The sequence below is a fragment of the Rhipicephalus sanguineus genome, chromosome 1, assembly GCF_013339695.2.
Source record: "Rhipicephalus sanguineus isolate Rsan-2018 chromosome 1, BIME_Rsan_1.4, whole genome shotgun sequence".
NCBI classification, from domain to species: domain Eukaryota; kingdom Metazoa; phylum Arthropoda; class Arachnida; order Ixodida; family Ixodidae; genus Rhipicephalus; species Rhipicephalus sanguineus.
Window position 1 is genome coordinate 271,651,849 of NC_051176.1, and position 18,834 is coordinate 271,670,682.

At 49.2% G+C, this 18,834-nt stretch overlaps 2 protein-coding genes across 2 annotated transcripts in view; one reads left to right on the top strand and one right to left on the bottom strand.

The window, feature by feature from the left end:
* Positions 1–18,834, bottom strand: part of LOC119378971 (BMP-binding endothelial regulator protein) — a 230,375-nt gene that overhangs the window by 123,855 nt on the left and 87,686 nt on the right. Inside the window, exon 3 of the mRNA XM_037648088.2 lies at positions 8,905–8,987. Coding sequence (XP_037504016.1) covers positions 8,905–8,987 — 83 coding nt within the window. The remainder of the gene's footprint in view (positions 1–8,904; positions 8,988–18,834) is intronic.
* Positions 1–18,834, top strand: part of LOC119378973 (uncharacterized) — a 77,576-nt gene that overhangs the window by 50,360 nt on the left and 8,382 nt on the right. Inside the window, exon 2 of the mRNA XM_037648089.1 lies at positions 7,547–7,664. Coding sequence (XP_037504017.1) covers positions 7,547–7,664 — 118 coding nt within the window. The remainder of the gene's footprint in view (positions 1–7,546; positions 7,665–18,834) is intronic.

The following is an 18,834-nucleotide window of genomic DNA, read 5'->3' on the forward strand; positions in this document are numbered from 1 at the left end:
ACACCTTTTCTGACGACTTCGTGACACGGCCTCACACGGAAGCCGTATGATTTTGCAGACGATGCCAGCTATGTTTCGCTGCGAGTGAATGGTTGCCCTTGAAACTGCGACTGATGTTGGCCTCCGGTAACGTGCCCGTCACCTTTAACGCCTAATCACTGGATGGCTTCGCATTCTGCTAAAAATTTGTATCAAAATAATGTGAAACAAGACATACGTCACCGCTGGTTTTTGATAAACTCAAATTGCCCACGAGGGCGCCGATAATCTGTGTTCACCTGCTTTGGTTACAACGTCAGTGCTCCTAGCCGACAGCTTTTCATACCGTGAACACGACAAAGAAATCTACCGCGTCAATCGTGTCGAATACGCAACGTGCTGTGCTGGCAACCACCGCGTGCTAGCGATTGTGTCACTGCCGATACTTTACACCAGTGGGTAAGAGAATGCGGTGGATCACTAATATATCTGGGGTTTAACGTCCCAAAACCACGATATGATTACGAGAGACGCCGTAGTGGAGGGCTCCGGAAATTTCGACACCTGTAGGGGTTCCTTAACGTGCACTAAATCTAAGTACACGGGCCTCAAGCGGTGGATCCCTGCAGTACTGTCTTTGCGCACTCTCTGGTTGATCTCCGCACCTCAGGACGTTGCGACCAGCCGTTATTCATACCGCGACCTCTACGGTGATCCCGCGACCGTTAAGTTTGTATACGACAATCTGTAAGTTTACAAGAGTAACGGTGCTTGGCTCCGGCTTTAATTCAGAGCACGCTTCCGCACGAAGACGCACTGCCGCTGTCGTACAAACCGTTGGGTGCGTGTCGATTTCGTTTGCAAACTAACTCGTGGACGCTGGAAAAGCTTTAGGGACGGTACGAGCTCTTCCGGCGCCCTTTGGTGCTTGGGCGACAGCGGCGGCACCCTTGCTCCCTTGGCAGGTATCGGTGCGATGGCGGCTCTCTCGCTCGCGCGCACACCTTTACCGGCGGGAGGGCGCCCGTAAAAGCGCGCCCAGCCACTCACGCCGTTCTCATGCAGGGCTCAACGCGGCCGATAAGCGAGGGCCTCCCCCGCCGACCGCGTCTTTAAGGGACCGCGTTCTCTCTCGCGTTATCTTGTCGATATCTTTATGCGGAGCCTCCCCTTCTTTTTTTCTCGGACATATATGAAGTTCGCCGCGGATTCTCCGAAATCCCCCTCCTCTACGCACAGCAAGAGAAACAGGCCGCCGATACATAAACAAGCTCGGCTTGTGTTATAACCTCTGCCTAGGATGGAAGAAAGAAAAAAAAAAGGCACTGCTGCTGCCATGGGCAACAAGAAAGGAAAAAGCGACGCGAAATGAAAGGAAGCCCGCGCTCCTCCGCATGCGTGTTTTGCCTTCATAAAGAGAAATATGCCCGGTGCGGAATCCGCGCGCCGGTCGCCTGCGGGAACGACGCCGAGCGCTGCTCTCGCGATCGCACGAGACAAAAGCTGTCGAAAGGACATCGCCGTGCTTGCATTTTCGGCTCTAGAGCGACCGCAGGCGCAGCTGGATGCCGCCGCTATCGCGCGGCCACCCGCGCGTTTAAAAACTGCTCTCTTCAATGGGTCAGTGGCATAGGCGGTCATCGCACACCCGTCCGCCGCAAAGGTCGTCGTCCTTTTCGAAGGGCGCGGCCACGAGTGCTCGTGGGTATAAACGCGACGGTGCGACGCACGAAGAACGTCGTACGCTGGAACGAGAAAAGCCTTCGGCCAATCGATGTCTTGTTAATGGAGGAAAAATTACCAGCGATTCTTAAAAACAAATGAACGAATATTTGTGAAGTCCGTCTCAGCAATTGATGCGCCGGTGACAACAAGCATTAGGACGGTTTATGCATAGGCTACCGCTTCTCGAGGCGGTTGGCGACGATGGTGCGCATGTAAGCTGGTACGATGTATAATAAAGAACATGGATAACAACGAATGCAGTGACTCTTCTCTGTTCTTAATGAGCAGTCGATAATTGTAAATTACGCGTCACCTCTTTAGAATGCTCGTTTAAACACAGACAGATAGGATCCCGAAGGAAGACCGGCCGGGTCAAACTCTTGTCCCACTGCACTACGTGTTTTTGATGCGATGCACTACCCCGAGAATAAGTAACGAACCGGTTACGCTTCTGACGTTTCCGGCCTTGAGGATTACCAGCCGATTTGTTTTACCACGGAAAACTTGAATGTGAAAGCGTACGCTGCGCGTACTACAGGCGCTCAGCCATGTGTAACGGCCCTCGAAGCGGCAACGGCGCAGCAGTGGCCGCGAAGCTCCGCCCCCCACCAAAGAGACGAGCAGGTGTTAAAACAAGAAGCCACGGCGGAGGGTGGTGGGGGAGACCCGGCGTCCGTTCCCACGTCTGCCCTCCACAGACGCGCGAGCCGTAAAACGTAGGCCCCGCGGCTCCATTACGCCGCGCCGCGCAGTCTGCGTCGTCGTCTATTGGCGAGATGAGAAATACGAAGGCCCAGCGCAAAGGGCGGCGCGGAAAAAGATGGGGGCAACAGATGCCTCCGCTGGCCGTGTGCATAAATCAGGCGCAGACAAAGAGTTACGCGGAGGAATTCCGCCGGTGTCCCTCCGAGGGGAACCGAAAATGGGTCTTCTTGTGCCGGTGAACCGCCTATTACGACTCTTTCGCTCTCCGCCGCTTTGCCGGAGGGCCTCTTGTAGACGCGGAATTTTCCCCAACTCACTGGCAGCAAAAAGAACAGCCTATCGAATTACAAGCACCCCCCCCTCTCCTCCTCTTCCTACCGTATATTTACCGTGCAGTGAACAGGTCATTGCGGCGGAGCCTTTTCTGGTTTCGGCGCAGTGAAACGGACGTTGCGTGTAAACGCATAAACTTTCCCTCAATGTTCGAGCTGAAACAGTAGATCCGAAACGAGGCTTAGGGGACGTCGTCTATATTATTAACATTTCTTCTCTCTTGCAAATTGTCTGTAAAAGTAAGTAAACCATACGTAGCGATGTCAAAGTAATTTGCTGTGTGTGCGAGATGTCTGCACGTTATCTTGACTTTTTAAAAATTTTCTTGGTCATTCTGACTATCTGTCTGCAAAATGCTTGCTTGTTGACCGATAGCGTCAGTTCATTTTTTTTTTAAGACGCGAATGACGTTTCTAGATATCTACAGAGCGGTTCGTTCACACCAGAGAGGTTCTTAAAGAGTTAGTCAATCTGGAGTGCGAACATATTATTAGCGAAGGCGGTCGACCAGCGAAAAACAGCTCTTGCAAGCGCGATAACTCTGGTGAATTCGGCGCTCACTTTCTGGGGGAAAGCGCTAATATGAGGCCCGCTTTTGCAAATAATATGCTTTGAAGGTCGGAATTGGCGAAAGTATGCTGGTTTCTGTGTTTATACATCGTTCACTGATGCTGGGATCGAAAGTGGCGAGCACACGCTCACTACCAAATTAAACATCTACTGTTCACTAATATTGCCATATACTCCGCTGTCTCGCCAGTATGAGCTTGCTTTCACTGAGAAATGCGTGATGTTACGAAAGAAAACAGAATATATACGCGTTACTCGCCATGGATGATATCTCCAGAAATCGGCACGCGACAAGAACAAAATGAGCGAAAAGTCGCTCTTGTAAGCAGCTTGGCTGCAAGGGTTCAATGCCTATCGTTGTCACTGCTTTCACGTTGCAGTTTCAAGGGGCGCGTGACTAAGTTTACCCTTGGAAATGCATGGTCATCTTTCAAGGATAACTTTGGGGCGCAGCATGAGAAAGTGGAACGCGCCCTTGGACAGCGTTGAAAATATGGTTCAAGAAAGTCAGGCGCGTGATCAGCCTTTACACACTGCACTGTTTTCAAAACAGGCGTTATTGGTTAGTTGTTAAGGGCCAGCAATGCGCATGGACTTCAGACAGAACAGTTATGCATGCATTGCTCTTGCAAGTCTAGAAGCGTCGGTTATCTTTACAGCCGACCAACATGACCAACCCGGAGCACGCGAGTGAGTCACGCGTTGATGCCTCACGCAACGACACAACGCGGAAACGCGCATTCTGTTTTGCCTTATTCGCATTTTGATAAATTATGGCGCATCGAGGGACACTGTCATCGTCGGGGGCGTCATGCGCGCGGTGTGCTATAGTGATAAAAGAGCAACATTAGCGCGAACTTCGTTCCAGGCGAGGTCAAAGAGAGTGATTAATCGGCGCTGCTCGCTCCGGTATGTATACGGGAAAAGCGGGTCATGTGGCCAGGGTTGGCCAACGAGTGCAGGATCGCCCGAGGATGTCTTGGAGGAATAGCGCGCGGCGACGTCCTCGACCGCCGCGCGCAGATGCCCGCAGCGGAGGGGAAAAAAAAGAAAAGAGTACGGCGTCCGACAAGTGGCGCGCCTGCCTTCGGCGAGGCTGGCGGAAACCAGCAGAGAGAGGAGGTACGCCTATGGCGCGCAGCCGTTGCGTCACTGTCCACGACTGCCGCTGCTGCCGCGCTTTCCTCGGCTCGCGGCAACGGACAGAGCAGAGCAGCCTGTCCCCATACGCGTCTACATGAATGCCGAAGGAAACGTACACGTCGCGCATGTCGCTTCGCACGCCGGGGTCGCAAGCGAGTTGAAGCAGGCGGCACCTACGAGAACGCTGCAAACGAATCTGCATAAAACGTTACGACTACCTGCCAGCAGAATAAAGGCTTGTTCACACCTGCAGCTAACACCGGTCGCGTGACCAAGTTAGTCGCATAGCGACTGGTGGCAAATGGCCGCTTTGGTCGCAAAGAGACTGTTTGGCTATGTCGACTATGTCGCTCGCTGCTCGGTTTTTCAGTCACGCGACTGCAGTTGCAAACCTCTGAACCAATCAGATGCGCAGGAACAGGACGTCAGCTTATTTCACGGGGCAACAGCAATGCGAGCATACGTGAATTCTTTGTGGCGGCGGGTATAAGTCGCACGTAGGTGTGAACATCGATAGCCTTGAGTCGCTATTTGGTCAGTCGCAAATGGTCACTCGAACGGTGCTATAGTCGCAGGTATATAATGGTGTAGAGTCACGTACTACTTTTTGGAAAGAAACGCTAATTTGGCTGGACGTGGGAAGCGCGAAGTCGCTACAACTTTTCACCGCTCTCTATTGTTATTGCTGTCAATGGAAAACGAAGGCTCTGCTTATGCTCGGCACGCTTCATTTTACTTGCTTGCTTGCTTCCGTGCCTCTGTGTTGGTGCGATGTTTGAGGTGTTTCATATGCGCTGCACATTTTCCTGCACGAGCTCGGAAGAAAACCAGAACGCAGAAAAATGGATTACCGACAGATGAAAATAAAGATGCCGCAACTATGTCGGTGGACTCTTGACGAGTTGGTGAGCTAACTAAACGGGCCGTCTTGTTTTCGGAAGGCCAAAACAGCGCGTATTGTTATTGTTACCGTTACATGTCCCTCACTGCAAGGAAAAAAACTGGTACTGGTTGTCCGTCTACGCGAGTTTCAATGTTTCAGCGCCAGGCTGCTTTGTGTTTAGCTGAGCTTGCCTGTGCACCTGGACTCACTTTTGAGGGAACTCTCAGACCGAGAACAACAGTGGAAGAAGGCGAAAAGCAACAACGCTGCACGTGAAACTTCCGGCAACATTTCGGGTCCTGCCCAGATGAGCGGAGCTTCTGCGGCTCCTCACTTGAGACGCGCTCGCAAGAAAGCGGGCGGCCCGCGCGTGCCAGCGCTCGGCGCGCCGAGCTGTCGTCGGTGTTTGCGCCAGTGGAACACAATTGCGGGCCACTATGCGCGTGTAAAGCGTGCGACGGCGACGAAGCGTCTCTCCCCACCCCCCTTGGCGGCACAAGGGAAGAAGGCGGGGGCACGCGTGGCGACGATGCGAACTCAACCTTGGCTCGGCTGGCGCCACTCGCGGGCCGAATCTCGACCGCATCCGGCCGAAGAACAACACAGGGTGCCTGAAATATTACAGACACGAGTATTCGGCCGCGGACGGGCCGCTGCAAGCGACATCTAGTCGCTGCCGGCGCAATTAGAGGCTCCTCGAGGCGACCTCATTAAGGAAAAAGGCAGCGGCGCACACACATTTCCGCATTGCCGGCTCGCGACCTGCCCCAGGCCAGAGCTCTCGATTCAGCGGGCACACAACGCAGGTGCATACCTACACATCTTCGTCCGCGTAGTGCTGCAGATAGAAGCTGCGCTGACAGCGCACGCTATAGCACCTCGGGGCGTGCAGTGTGTTCCACTATACTCCAGAGCTCTGCACTATTAGTGAGTGCACCTGTGCCACGGGTGCATTTGCGGTCGAAGCCTTAAGTTGTGCTGTTCCGCCTAAGTTAATGAGCAACTGCTGAACTAATATTTTTCGGCAACCCTCGCAACTCCACAAACTTTTGTAGTCGCTAAGCTTCTGCCAAGTTAGATCGCGTGCCACTACACGTATACTATCCGCCGTGTTGAAAAGAGGAAACTTCGCGCACGCACACATTGTCGGGAAGTTGATGGCGCATGTCTTTTCAGGTATAGACGGTCGCAAGGCCTAATTACGCCGTATTTCTTGCTTTCCGATGCATGGAACACTTGGTCGACGACGGCTATGATTGATAGCCTTTCCTTCTCGGATATCTTGTCACACTATGATTAAGCCATGTCCGGACCCGTCGCACGCGAGGTTTCTGCTACAACTATCCCGTTGTAATGAATGGCGCCAAACGCCTCTTTATAAGCGCCTCGATTCCGTATTAATGACAGCACTTCCGCGCACTGAAGCTGTAGTGAAGCTGGTTCAAGTCATTAAGCGTTGCCCGTGATGCATTAAATGTGCTGTCATCGATATATATGTGCTTGTTTTCGCTCCCGTGGGCTGTTTAGTGCATCGACAGCATCAGGCTGTTCATAGACTGCAGAGTTCGATTCCGGACGGAGCGTTCTATATCGACTGATTATCCTGCAACGTAACGTTCTTTAGTATCGATCACAGTTCTGGTCACCCCGCCCAAATTTGTGTGTTTGTCGTGCGAGCGGTTTGCACAGTGTATAATAAGAACGCATGGTAGGCGTGATAAAATTTCGAATTGCCATAGACCTTTCATGCCCTAAAGAAAAAAAAAAGACGCATAAGCATGAGCTAAAATAATTCATCGCGGAAATTTGTCGTCACTTTCTCTCTCTCTTTGCTAGAAGAGCAGTCGTTCTGCTGATTTGCAGCAGTTACTGCTTGAACAGTTGCACAAACAACGCGCTGAAACAAACGCCGTAAGAAGGTTTGATTAGAACAAACATTTTAGACGAAAAGAAGCGCTCGGATATCTACTATGTATCGTTTTAGATTACTTGTTGGAGTTTAGTTAACGTTCAGTTAGCTCTTATGTAAATGCCACGAAGATGCAGTTACTATGCGGAAGCCCTATACTACCTTGCGCGCTTATACTCCGAGGCTTTTGGCACGGTATTGGTATTCGGTTGTAGGTTTCGGTCGGCGAATGAGTAATGTTTGTTAGCTCGACGTTCGCACTTTCTTTAAGCGACATTTTTCTTTTTCTTTATCAACAGCTTTTCAGGAAATCCTATGGGTACATACAAGGGTGCAGTGCTGCCGCTTTTGCTGAAGCCATGTGCAGAGTCTCTTGTCTTCGAGGAATTTCCTGCTCTGCACAGCTTGACTTTCAGGGTCAGTCATCTACACATATACGAATTTCTTCTTTCTTTTCTTTCTTTCTTTCTTTCTTTCTTTTCTTTCTTTCTTTTCTTTCTTTCTTTCTTTCTTTCTTTCTTTCTTTCTTTCTTTCTTTCTTCTTTCTTTCTTTCTTTCTTTCTTTCTTTCTTTCTTTCTTTCTTCTTTCTTTCTTTCTTTCTTTCTTTCTTTTTCTTCTCGGCAAAAGATTTACATAAAGAGATCACGAGCGACCCCAAAATATTGGAAAAAGCCTCACCGAGTCTATTTCGGTCATGTCCCATCCGTACGCAAACGATGGAAGCACTCTTGCGTACAAGCCAATGAACGTGAGTGCAGGCGACTAACGAAATTGGAATGAAGACTAAACTAAGCGCGCACACAAGCAGCGAATTACGCGCGGATTTCAAAAATGTGCACAAATAGGGGAAAAAAAAAGAAGCAAGAAAGAAAGGAAGACCTAAGCTTGGGCGTTTTCATACCCAAGAACTGCCATTACTCGACGCATATACTAGAAGTTGAAGTAGGGCCAGTTGTTTACAAATAGCCGCTGTTTCTAAGCCGTGCAGCCCTCGACAGTACTTTCAAGATATCACTTAATAGCATGGTGCGCAATCTATGATGCGGAGCAGAAGTTATCCCTCATAGTCTTATTTTCTTTATCGAATTTCAATAATAGATTTCCGAGATGCAGCTGTAAATCAAGTGAAAGAACGTAAAAACGACATAAACAGTTCCCCTCAGTCACCTCTCAACACTACAAAGTGTACTGCACAGCACACACACAAATACACGACGCGCGACTGGGCTGCTACGTACGGCAGCACGTTCGACCGTATGACGACGCTGTCCAATAGGGTCTTCCCTCTTTAGTGACGTAACACGAATCACCAAACATTGCGAAGCGTAGGAGCATAGGACAGTATGTAGAAACAACCATCGCTAGAAATGAATACAGATTTTGTAGTCCGGCTGCCCAGAGAAATTCACTTTCGCTAAAAAAAGAAGAAAAAAAAGTGGGCATGAAAACTAGCCTTAAGTCACAATTGCTGACACATTACTTTAAAACAAAAATGTACTGCCTAATGATATACAGGTCAGGCGTGTTGCTATGCTGTGCCCTTAAGCACAGGCACAGCCAGATCGAGGCTTCCGTCAACTGGCTCAGACAAGGCACGAAGCCGGAAACAAGAGAAACGGGAAAGCCCGAGGACGCACGCAGGAAACCACTGCCTACCTGGCACTTACAGGTGATACACTTTGTCGAGATGCCAGGGACGTGCGTGATTTTGCCCTCGTTGAAACACTTGATCGAATCTCCTGCAAGGGGAGAGAGAGAGAGAAGAGAGGCGTTATGCATTACGGCCGCCAATGAAGGAAAAACTCTCGCACATCACGCATACTGACTGCTCCGTAACGGGCTGCTCGGAGCGACTTATCATAAAGTCAGCCACAAGGTCGTTAAAGAAAAAGAAAAGCGCCACCTGTTAACAGGAGGGTGGGGAACAGACATACACAAAAAAAAAAACCGAAAAAGAAACACACAAGTGGCTTGTGATAAGCGGTCGGATTCTCGAATATATCGTGTATAGCACTTGACACGTTTTATATGTAACGGAGCGAGAAACATTTCAATTTGACACGTTAGATTGAAACGGCACTTCTATTGGAACAGCAAAGTTCTTCCATAGACATCATAACTTACGGCAACGTCAGATTTATAGCACTTGGAGTGATGCATTTTCTTTCTTTCTTTCTTTCTTTCTTTCTTTCTTTCTTTCTTTCTTTCTTTCTTTCTTTCTTTCTTTCTTTCTTTCTTTCTTTCTTTCTTTCTTTCTTTCTTTCTTTCTTTCTTTCTTTCTTTCTTTCTTTCTTTCTTTCTTTCTTTCTTTCTTTCTTTCTGTATGAAAGTGCAGAAGAGATTATAGAAGACTTAACAAAGTGATCACATCTTGGAGAATGAAAGAAATAACAGTATACATATATATATAGTGCGACATGCCCACTAGTTAGATACATGCTAAAAAAAAAAAAGAAAAACACGCAGCGAGCACAGCTTCGGGATGTGGTAACAGTCATTTTTGCTCGAAGACCGCGTAAGAAGGCCGGTCCATGCAATAATGATCACGACGCACGACGTTGAGCCGGCGGCAACAGCGATGACGAGCTGCTCGTTGCTGACGAGCAGACAGCGTGGTGGGGACAAGTCTCAGTGACGCTTATTAAAAGAAATGGGCCGAATTTAGCCCCTCCTGAGGCTGGCACATGCCCAGCGGGCAAAAAAGCTGCACCTCGGAGACAGGACAGAGTGGTCCGGAAGGACCGCCTAATGAGATAACTGGGTTATGAAACTGAAGACGCTTTTGCGCAATTCGTTCATTTCTCTTGAAACATTTTTATTCTCTCTCCTTTGTTCCCTCTTGCCGTCAGACCTATATAAACTACTTGTTGAACTGTGTGTCGTAGCTCTTGACTCGAGCATATAAAAACAAGCTTATCTGTCGTGTAAGTGAAAACGAGTTTGGCGGTTTTACATCGGAACGGAATAGACTCGTCACCAAGCGAGGTAACTACGTGTTGTATAATGTTGAGACATATGTATATACAGTAAGGATGGTTGTGTTCAATGTTACCACCCAAGCAGTGCAGCGGTGAATACACTAAATAATAACCACGCGTAAGGTGTTCTTACCGGTTTTTTTTCAACATAGAATTACCCAGCTGTAGAAAGATGTAGCACGCTCGGCCCGCCCGCTGTGAACGGTATGCGCGCACTGCGAGAGCGCATGACTGGTGGTCTCTATCAAGCATGCACACCTTGGAGGTCTGAATACTTGCACCAAAAGAGCTACGCCGAGACATCACTGCTATCCCACTGTTACAGTGCTATAGCGGCCCACATAACCAGCTGTTATAGTGGCCCACATAACGGGCCCAAGCAAATGGAGTCAATCGCAGCTATGGAGCGAGCCGAACTCCAAGAGCGACGGGAGAGGCTAAAAAATATCGCCTGTTCCTCTCTGGCTTGAATAATAAATAATATCATCTGTGAAGGACATGAAGATGAGTTGTGCTAAAGCCAGGCCACGACGCAGAGCTGTACAGAAAAGGGCATCCCGCAGGTGACTCCACCAATGCGCAATGTTCATTAACATAAAGCTGCCGCCTATCCTCGCGCTCGATCCTTTATTAAGTCGTTATACCTCCTCCATTGTTATTCCACGCAAACAACCTCAAGAACGCATTAATTCAGAACGGGCCTTTTTTGCCTAGCGCGGTGGCTTCGGACAGCAGCGGGTAAGGGTACGGAGCCTGCTTGCGGTAAACTTGCCCCTCGTTGATACACGTCATTGCCGTTTGGCCACGGTACAAGAAGTGAATAGTGCATTCTTGGCGCAGTGACCCAAGGAGCATGGTGCCGATGAGTGACACATTGCCGCGGGCCATTGTGGTGCGAAGAGGAAGGGGTGGAGAGTAGGCCTCTACTGCCTACACGAGACGACGCGCGTTCGTTAACATAATGGCAGAGCGCGCGCTGCATCCTGCGGTGGTCACCTTCCGATCGCCAGAGCCAGCTCCTCCCCGTCCTTCGTGACTAGCACAGCAAGCGGAGGAGATCTGTGATATCCGCGCGGCGCTGGGAACCGTCTTCTCACCTCGCGGCAAGCAAGGTTCGGGGTGCGCCTCCCGGCTCGCCGCTAATCGCTCTCCGCGCCGCCGAAGAAGCGCACTGCGAAGACAATGCGCGCTCGCCGCTGTCGGCGTAATTACGCGGGAGGAGCGGGCAGCAGGCGAAGTGTTTGTTTGAGGGAGCACCGTGGGCATTGCGAATGCAAATCCAGCATGCGAGCGCGCTTTGCGTATAGCGCGGGCGGAGCCGCGTATAATGGCCCCGCGCGCGGCGCTCTTCGCAATTATTGCGGCGCGCACAGCGGCCGATCGGCCGCGCGCGGACATTAAGGAAAGCGGGCACGTTGGTCTCTCGGTGCGGCTAAGCACGCGTAAAAACTGCCGGGTTTTCCCGAGACTGCCGCCCTGAGACTGGCTTCTCTCCGCTATATACTGTATTCGATTGCGACTGCGCCCGCTAAATAACGACGCTAGCTCACCCTCATATATTTATTGCGCGCAGCAGCCGGCTACGGCAGCGCGGCCTGGAATGTGTGATAAACGGCACGCGCGGTTATACGGTTCGCTCTTTCTGCCTTCAGGCTGCTGCTCCATAGAAGCGGCCTCCCCCCAAGCACCCTTGTCCACCTGCGTTCGGCGTGTTTTTCGTTGCGCTTTATATATTACGTTTTTGTCGGTGCGAGCGCTAGAAATGTGCCGATGACGCCACTGATGGTCTCGTTGATACATCTGTAGAGTCCGGTAATCGCTTGTCTATTGCGCACTCTCATTGCAACAGCCACTCGATTTCAGGTAAAAGACATATGGCGTCAGTCACAAGTGCATGGTCGCGTGCAGCGAAAGACCCATAAAGTTTTTTTTTTTTGTTCGATAAAGGGTGAAAACATCCTGCACGCTTCCCTCAGCCTATCGAAGCTTCGGTGCCCTATACGCCGAGTTAAGTGTCATAGCAGCGTAGCAGGCTGCTATAGGCGAACAAGGCTGCACTATGGGTTTGTGAAAGATGTGTCCTTAGTAGACGTTGATGATGCCCGAGCTCTAAACGTAAACTTCTTCAGCGAATGCCTAGCATGCAAAATGCACAAATGGCTAGCTCGGCCTTTCTCTGATTACTAAGCCGTACTAATTGCTGTTGAAAACATCGCGACACATCAACTTGCCTAGCGCCTGCTGCGTATATTTCGGACCTGTAGTACTCTTCACTTTACGTCGTTAATTCTTTCAGTTTTCGGCATTCTTAGCGAGCTCTGTCGAGACGTTATATCCTCCATGACATGTATGAGCGAAGACTGCATCTCAACATTCTTACAGAGAACTGCCACTTCATATAGCAGTAATGTATTACCTTGCGCACAAGGAGAAAAAAAAAAAAAACGATGCTTCTTTTCATACGCACTGCCCGTCATCGCGATTTCTGGTTGTTGTGCGTCGACTGAGGTTTTATCTCTCTTCTTTTTCGATGACCGCAAACAGGTATACGATTGGTTAATGTTCCCGAGCGGAACACGCCCTCTCTTCCATGCCTTTGTTGCTTATTTAGTTTAGGAGTAACATTATTTCTACATATTTATACAATTGTTACTATATAAATAACGATTTCTGTGAGTGAAAGTTCAGAAAGCCCCACGAGGCGATGGTCCGCACACATCTCTCGAATTCGCGTGGTATCGGTGAGAAGAGCGAAAAAAAAACGAAGAAAAAGCGTGAAGTCGCGAGCGCGCGGCATGCAAATCACCGGCGCATCAGCAACGCGGAGAGCGCGCGCGCGTGCTCAGGAGGCTGAAAAACAAGACAAGAAAACCGTGGTCCGTGCGAGCACGCAGTGGAGGACGAGGAGGCGCGAGGCTTGCCTGCAGCGATACCAATCTGGCGTAAGCGATGGCCTTCGGGCGCCACCGATTACCCTTGAATTATCACCTCGGAGCGGAACGCGCGCTCCGCAGTTCTTGCCGATGCGAGCTTCTCGCCAGACGCGGTGGCCACGGGCGCTGGCTGCATCGAGCAGAGGTGTCGGGCAACAGCGCATCCAGCCGCACTTTACAATTGCCGACTCGCGCGACAGGTTCTCCCGCGGTCCGTCCCGCGGTCCGGGACGCGCTCACCTACGGGGCTTGTGATCCGGTAGCTCCGATCTAAACAGAGAAGAAAAACAAAATGGAAAGGGGGGAGCGACCGAGTGTGTTTGCTTGCGCCGTTTCCTTCCATCATTCCGCGCGCCCTGTCGAACTCGCTGAAGTGTGTCCGCCGTTCTGCAAAGGTATATGAACCTCCTTTAGACCTTCCTCCTTCCGGCTCGCTCCCCTCCTCCTCAGCCTCTTCCGGAACGTGATCTTCGTGCCCGACCATCTCTCGTTGCCATCTCTCTGGTTACAAGCCGGTAGCATTGCGCGGAGGTAGAACGGGGATGCACGGCGTTTTAATGTTTTCTTTTTTTTTTCCCCGCAACGGTGGACGATCGAGGCACAACATTTCGTCTCTATTCACCGTACTCGATTTCCACCTGTCAACAGGTGAAGGCCAACCCTCTTTCTTAGTCGACCCAGCGAGTAGTGGTAACAAAGAACCGCAAAAAAAAAAAAGAAAAGAAAAGAAGGCCAACAATATTAGGAGCGATTGGCAAATTCCCTTCTGATAGTGTGCGACCTCCGTTGCCGTGAAATAAGCCGCATTAGCGTTGATGTGACCAATAGTAACGAAAGACCTCGTTAACACCTAGTTTAGAGAAATACGTTCCGCCTCAAAGTATAACGATAGCAACAGTTCCGTCGGTGTTCATACGATGTAATCGGCTTTTGTAATACAGTCCGAGTCGTATGCTTCCTAAGATAAGCTGTAAAAAAGAAATAATAAAAATGGTCAAGCGGTCGAGAGTGGCGGCGTGCATGTCTTGCATTAGACGCCGGTGCGAACTTCCGTGTTGTATCCGCTGGCGATACAAGTGCCTCCGGTAAGCAGTGTCTCCGGTAAGGACCGCAATTATTAATTCCATTTTGTTTTTTTACTGTCGTGTGGTAAACAAATTCGGAAGAACCCATGCGTTGTGGGAATCGGTTTCATGCGAAGCAGTCAGCGAGTACTTCTATGCTGTAATTTATGGATTTGAGCCAAGCGTTTACGAGGTGGATCGACGTGTTTTTGTAAGGGTAGTAGCTGTGTGCACATCGTTGGCTTACCAGGCACGTCGACAACACTGGCGTTTAAAGGGTAACTTATGGTGCGACGTAACGTCAGTATAATAATAATAATATCTGGGGTTTAACGTCCCAAAACCACGGTATGATTATGAGAGAGGCCGGAAATTTCGACCACCTGAGGTTCTCTAACGTGCACCTAAATATAAGTACACGGGCCTCAAACACTTTCGCCTCCGTCGAAAATGCAGCCGCCGCGGCCGGGATTCGATCCCGCGACCTTCGGGTCAGCAGTCGAGCGCCATCACACTATAGACCACCGTGGCGGGGCGACGTAACGTCAGCCCTCACGGTAGGGTACATGCGCCAGTATTATCGAAACTAGGTGCACTTTATGATGCAATCATGTGAATATCATGCGTAAATTTTCATATCATACGTAACATAGTAATTTTGATCTCTTCAGTTCGTCAAACACTGCTTTGCGTGCCATGTATAGGTTAGCATGTATAGATTCCGTTCCTTTTTTTTTCTATTTTTCTTTTGGTAGCCATGCCTGTGCATGCTATCCAATGTGAATATTATCTATATTGTATTGTATAATCACTTTTTTGTTTCTCTTTTGCATTTGTCAATTATTGTATATTTGTCGTTTCACTTTCAATACTGTTGTTTCATGAACCTTGTTGTGAAGCCGCTGCCAAGCAAACGGGTGCCGCGGCTCTGTCAAGCTGTTTCTGACAGCTTTTTCTGCGCCTCCTCTGGCTGTACCTCTACGAGGCAAAAATAAAGAATTTGAATTTGAACTTTCGTTAATGTATTCCTCCGGTGTCGAGTAATGCTTCAATATAGCTTGCTGAATCATAGGAATGCAAATGTAATGTTTATTAGACTGCTATAGACGCGGTGCCAACACTGAAACCACGGACGTTAATCTGATATTACGCCTGTATCGTAGGAGCACATATGTAGTGTTTATTGCTTTCTTGCAAAATTAGATAACCAGCACCACAACCACAAATAACGTTGCACCGGCATTACGCCTGCATAGGCTGGTTTTACAAACCATTCATTTTATTGACCTGGTGTGGCTCTGTGGTAGAATACGTGATTGCCACGCAGAATGCTTGAGTTCGACTAATGCTGGGATCCTATTTTTATTCTTTCCATTTTTCGGGTTAACGCTGCCGATGCCGGTTTTTCTTAACGCTCTCGGATTTAAATTACCAGTGTCTGTTCTCGCCGTTCCTGGGTAGATATAAACTGTCAATCACCTGTGGCGCATACCCGTACACCGCGGCCCGTGGTAAACGGGTATGTGCCACACATGTCTGGAGGAAAGGGTTACACGACGTACACGACAGGATTTTCAAGTTATTCATGTCATGACCCGGCAGTCATACTCTGTCAAATCTTGTTACCCTCCCATGCCAATTCTGGTCTACACCAAATGAAGGAGGTGATCATGAGAGCACTCAGACGTAGGCGGATAGATAGATAGATAGATAGATAGATAGATAGATAGATATGATAGATAGATTAGATAGATAGATAGATAGAAGATAGTAGATAGATAGATAGATAGATAGATAGATAGATAGATAGATAGATAGATAGATAGATAGATAGATAGATAGATAGATAGATAGATAGATAGATAGATAGATAGATAGATAGATAGATAGATAGATAGATAGAAACGCTCAAAGTGCCAAGGGTTCGCTAAGAAATGCTTCGTATTAAAAAAAGATTCAAGCATAAAGAAACTGAGAAGTTATTACCATTTTCTCACTGACAGAAGCGTTTTAACCTTGACGTTAAGTTCCCTACGCTCTCTCGTTCATGGACCAAATATGTTTGAAATAAAACCGCAACAAAATTTCCTGAAGTAGTTTCGGCAGCTAGAATGAACAAGTACTATATGCGTAGTCCTGAACATGGAACGACCGTTTCTTGGCGCTGCCGGTGGATCGAAATGCAGCACACCACACGGACAGACTCGTAGGTGGTTTTGGAAGGTTAACGAGTGTACGTTCCAACAGTGGGGCGCTGCCGCGAGGTAACACTGGCAGACAGAGTTTCATTGCCTCCAACGCTTTCAGGTTCTGTCCACCCGTGCTAAGAAAAGAGGGCTGTGGAAAGCCCAAACCGAACGTTTGCAGCTCTATCCACTCACGGATCGCATGCATTCAGCTTATAAAGAAAGGAAAGAGAAACAAAAAGAAATAAAAATATCACCAGGGGAGCATTCTTCGACATATTCCTGAAACTCATGGCCGAACTTGTGATCAGTACTGCCAGCACGAATTATGGATGCTCTTTATATACCTGCTTCGCTTTCTTTTGTGCGACGACAATGCTTTCCCGTGGACACTTTATAAGCTGACTGAATGAATGGCTGTCCAAATGAAAAACTTTGCAGCCTCTTGATGCCAAGAAAGTGGAGAAATATGCATGAAACAATATACAGATTAGGGCTGGGGCACACACGCCCGTTGAATTGTTAAATAAAGCGTAAGTGGTTTACTTCAAATTGCAATGATACGCAAGGTCACGAACTAGTACTTTCTTCTCCCTCGTCAATTACAGGCAAAGGAAAGGACAGACAATATATCTTATAGCTGGCGGTCTTGCAATGTGTCCTCGTGAAGTGTGCACTGACGCCTGTGGCTCTCTAGAGTGGAGCATGCGTGGATGAAAGGCTGTCGCTAAAGAAAAAAAAAAAATGTGGAAGATCGACAGAGCACAGGTTTTCGTCGAGGATCAGTTGGCGCTCTTAGCGTTACTCCGACGGAGCACGTGGGCGGCGCGAATAGGTACAAACGCGGAGAGCACCGTCGTTGCCCAAGTGGCAAAAGTGAGGCGGCACGGCGTGCGTACACACACCGTCCCAGCGCCCCTGCGGCAACAACTGCTGACGAGGCCTTCGGCGCGCGCCAAGAGGGGCGGGACCGCATTAATTAGATTTCCAGCGCGAAAAGAATCATAATTGCCGACACACACACAGAAGCGGCGCCATCATTAGATCGTTTCAGCCACCGCGCCGCTGCGCGCGTTAGAAGGTGACAGCCCGGCGTGCAGGGTGCGAGATGTGCGGGCGCGCTCTGTGGACGCGCGCGCGTGCAGAGTGGGCGTGCCGCTTTGCCCGCAGGCCTGTGTACGTATCGGCTGGGAAACAAAATTCCGTTCTCTCTCGCCCCTTGCAGACGCTGATTCCTGTGGCCATGCAATTGAGCCTCCTCCTGTGCATTCCCGCATGAACTCTGATTGAAATACGATATTCTGAGGACGTAAAAGAAAGAAGAGGCAGTGCGCATGTATGAAGAGCTCAGAAACATGTCTACCCCCATACGCACTTTATTTTTATTCTTTGCAATCACTCTGCACTTCACCCTCGTCTTCGAATTATTGGCACAAAAATGCATGTTGGCCCAAGTCTTGCCCTCTACCAATCTGCGAAAAAAAAAAAACAAACAATAATCATAGAGAACCCGTCAGCACTATGTGAAAAACGAGTGAGTGCTCATCGCCGCGGGGCGAACAACCAGACCGCTGGCGGGTGCCGAAACGCAAGTTGCAATGCCAAATGTGTTCGTTGTTGTTGTTTATGGAGTTTCACGTGCCAAAAAAAACACGATTTAATTATGAGGCACGCCGTGTAATGGAGGACTCCAGATTAACCTCGACCAGCTGGGGTTCTTTAACGTGCACCTAAGTCTTAGTACACGAGTGTTCTTGCATTTCTTTCTTACCAAAATGCGACCGCCGTATCCGGGAATCGAACCCACGTCCTCGAGTTTAGCGGCGCCACACCCTAATCGCTAAGCTACCACGGCGGGTATACACCCTGCGTTCTGATAAACTATAAATGGAACGGAGACCCAGTGTAGACGATACAAAACCATTAAATGTCGATATACCAGCGTGAAACTGAGCATGCCACGATCAATTTATGCGCCGTATAAAGACATAACATTATCGTTAATTCTCGTTGAGAGAGAGAATAAACTTTATTTGGCTCTGGAGCTGTTCTGCAGAAGCGACCGGGAAGGCCCCGCGTGCATCATGTTCGACGTGCTAATATCATTCTGAATGCGGGCCCGCTTAATTCGAGACTTATTTCTCGCTTCGGTGGCAAATACTTTTTCCTTCGGCGCGCACTTTTATCGGTTCGCCTGTCGGCCAAACGAGCGTCAATTGTTCCATCTGTCTTGCGCACCTTGAGAATCACTTGTGGCGCGGGGAATATCCAACGAACGGCTTGGAGGACGACGCGGGTTACGGGCACAGCCCAATTACTTCCGAGCCATTTTTCTCCGGGCTAATCCATCCGTATAAAGAGAACGCTTTCAACGTGGGCAAAACAGCTGGAAAGGCGCGCATATACCGACAACTTCTTTGACAGG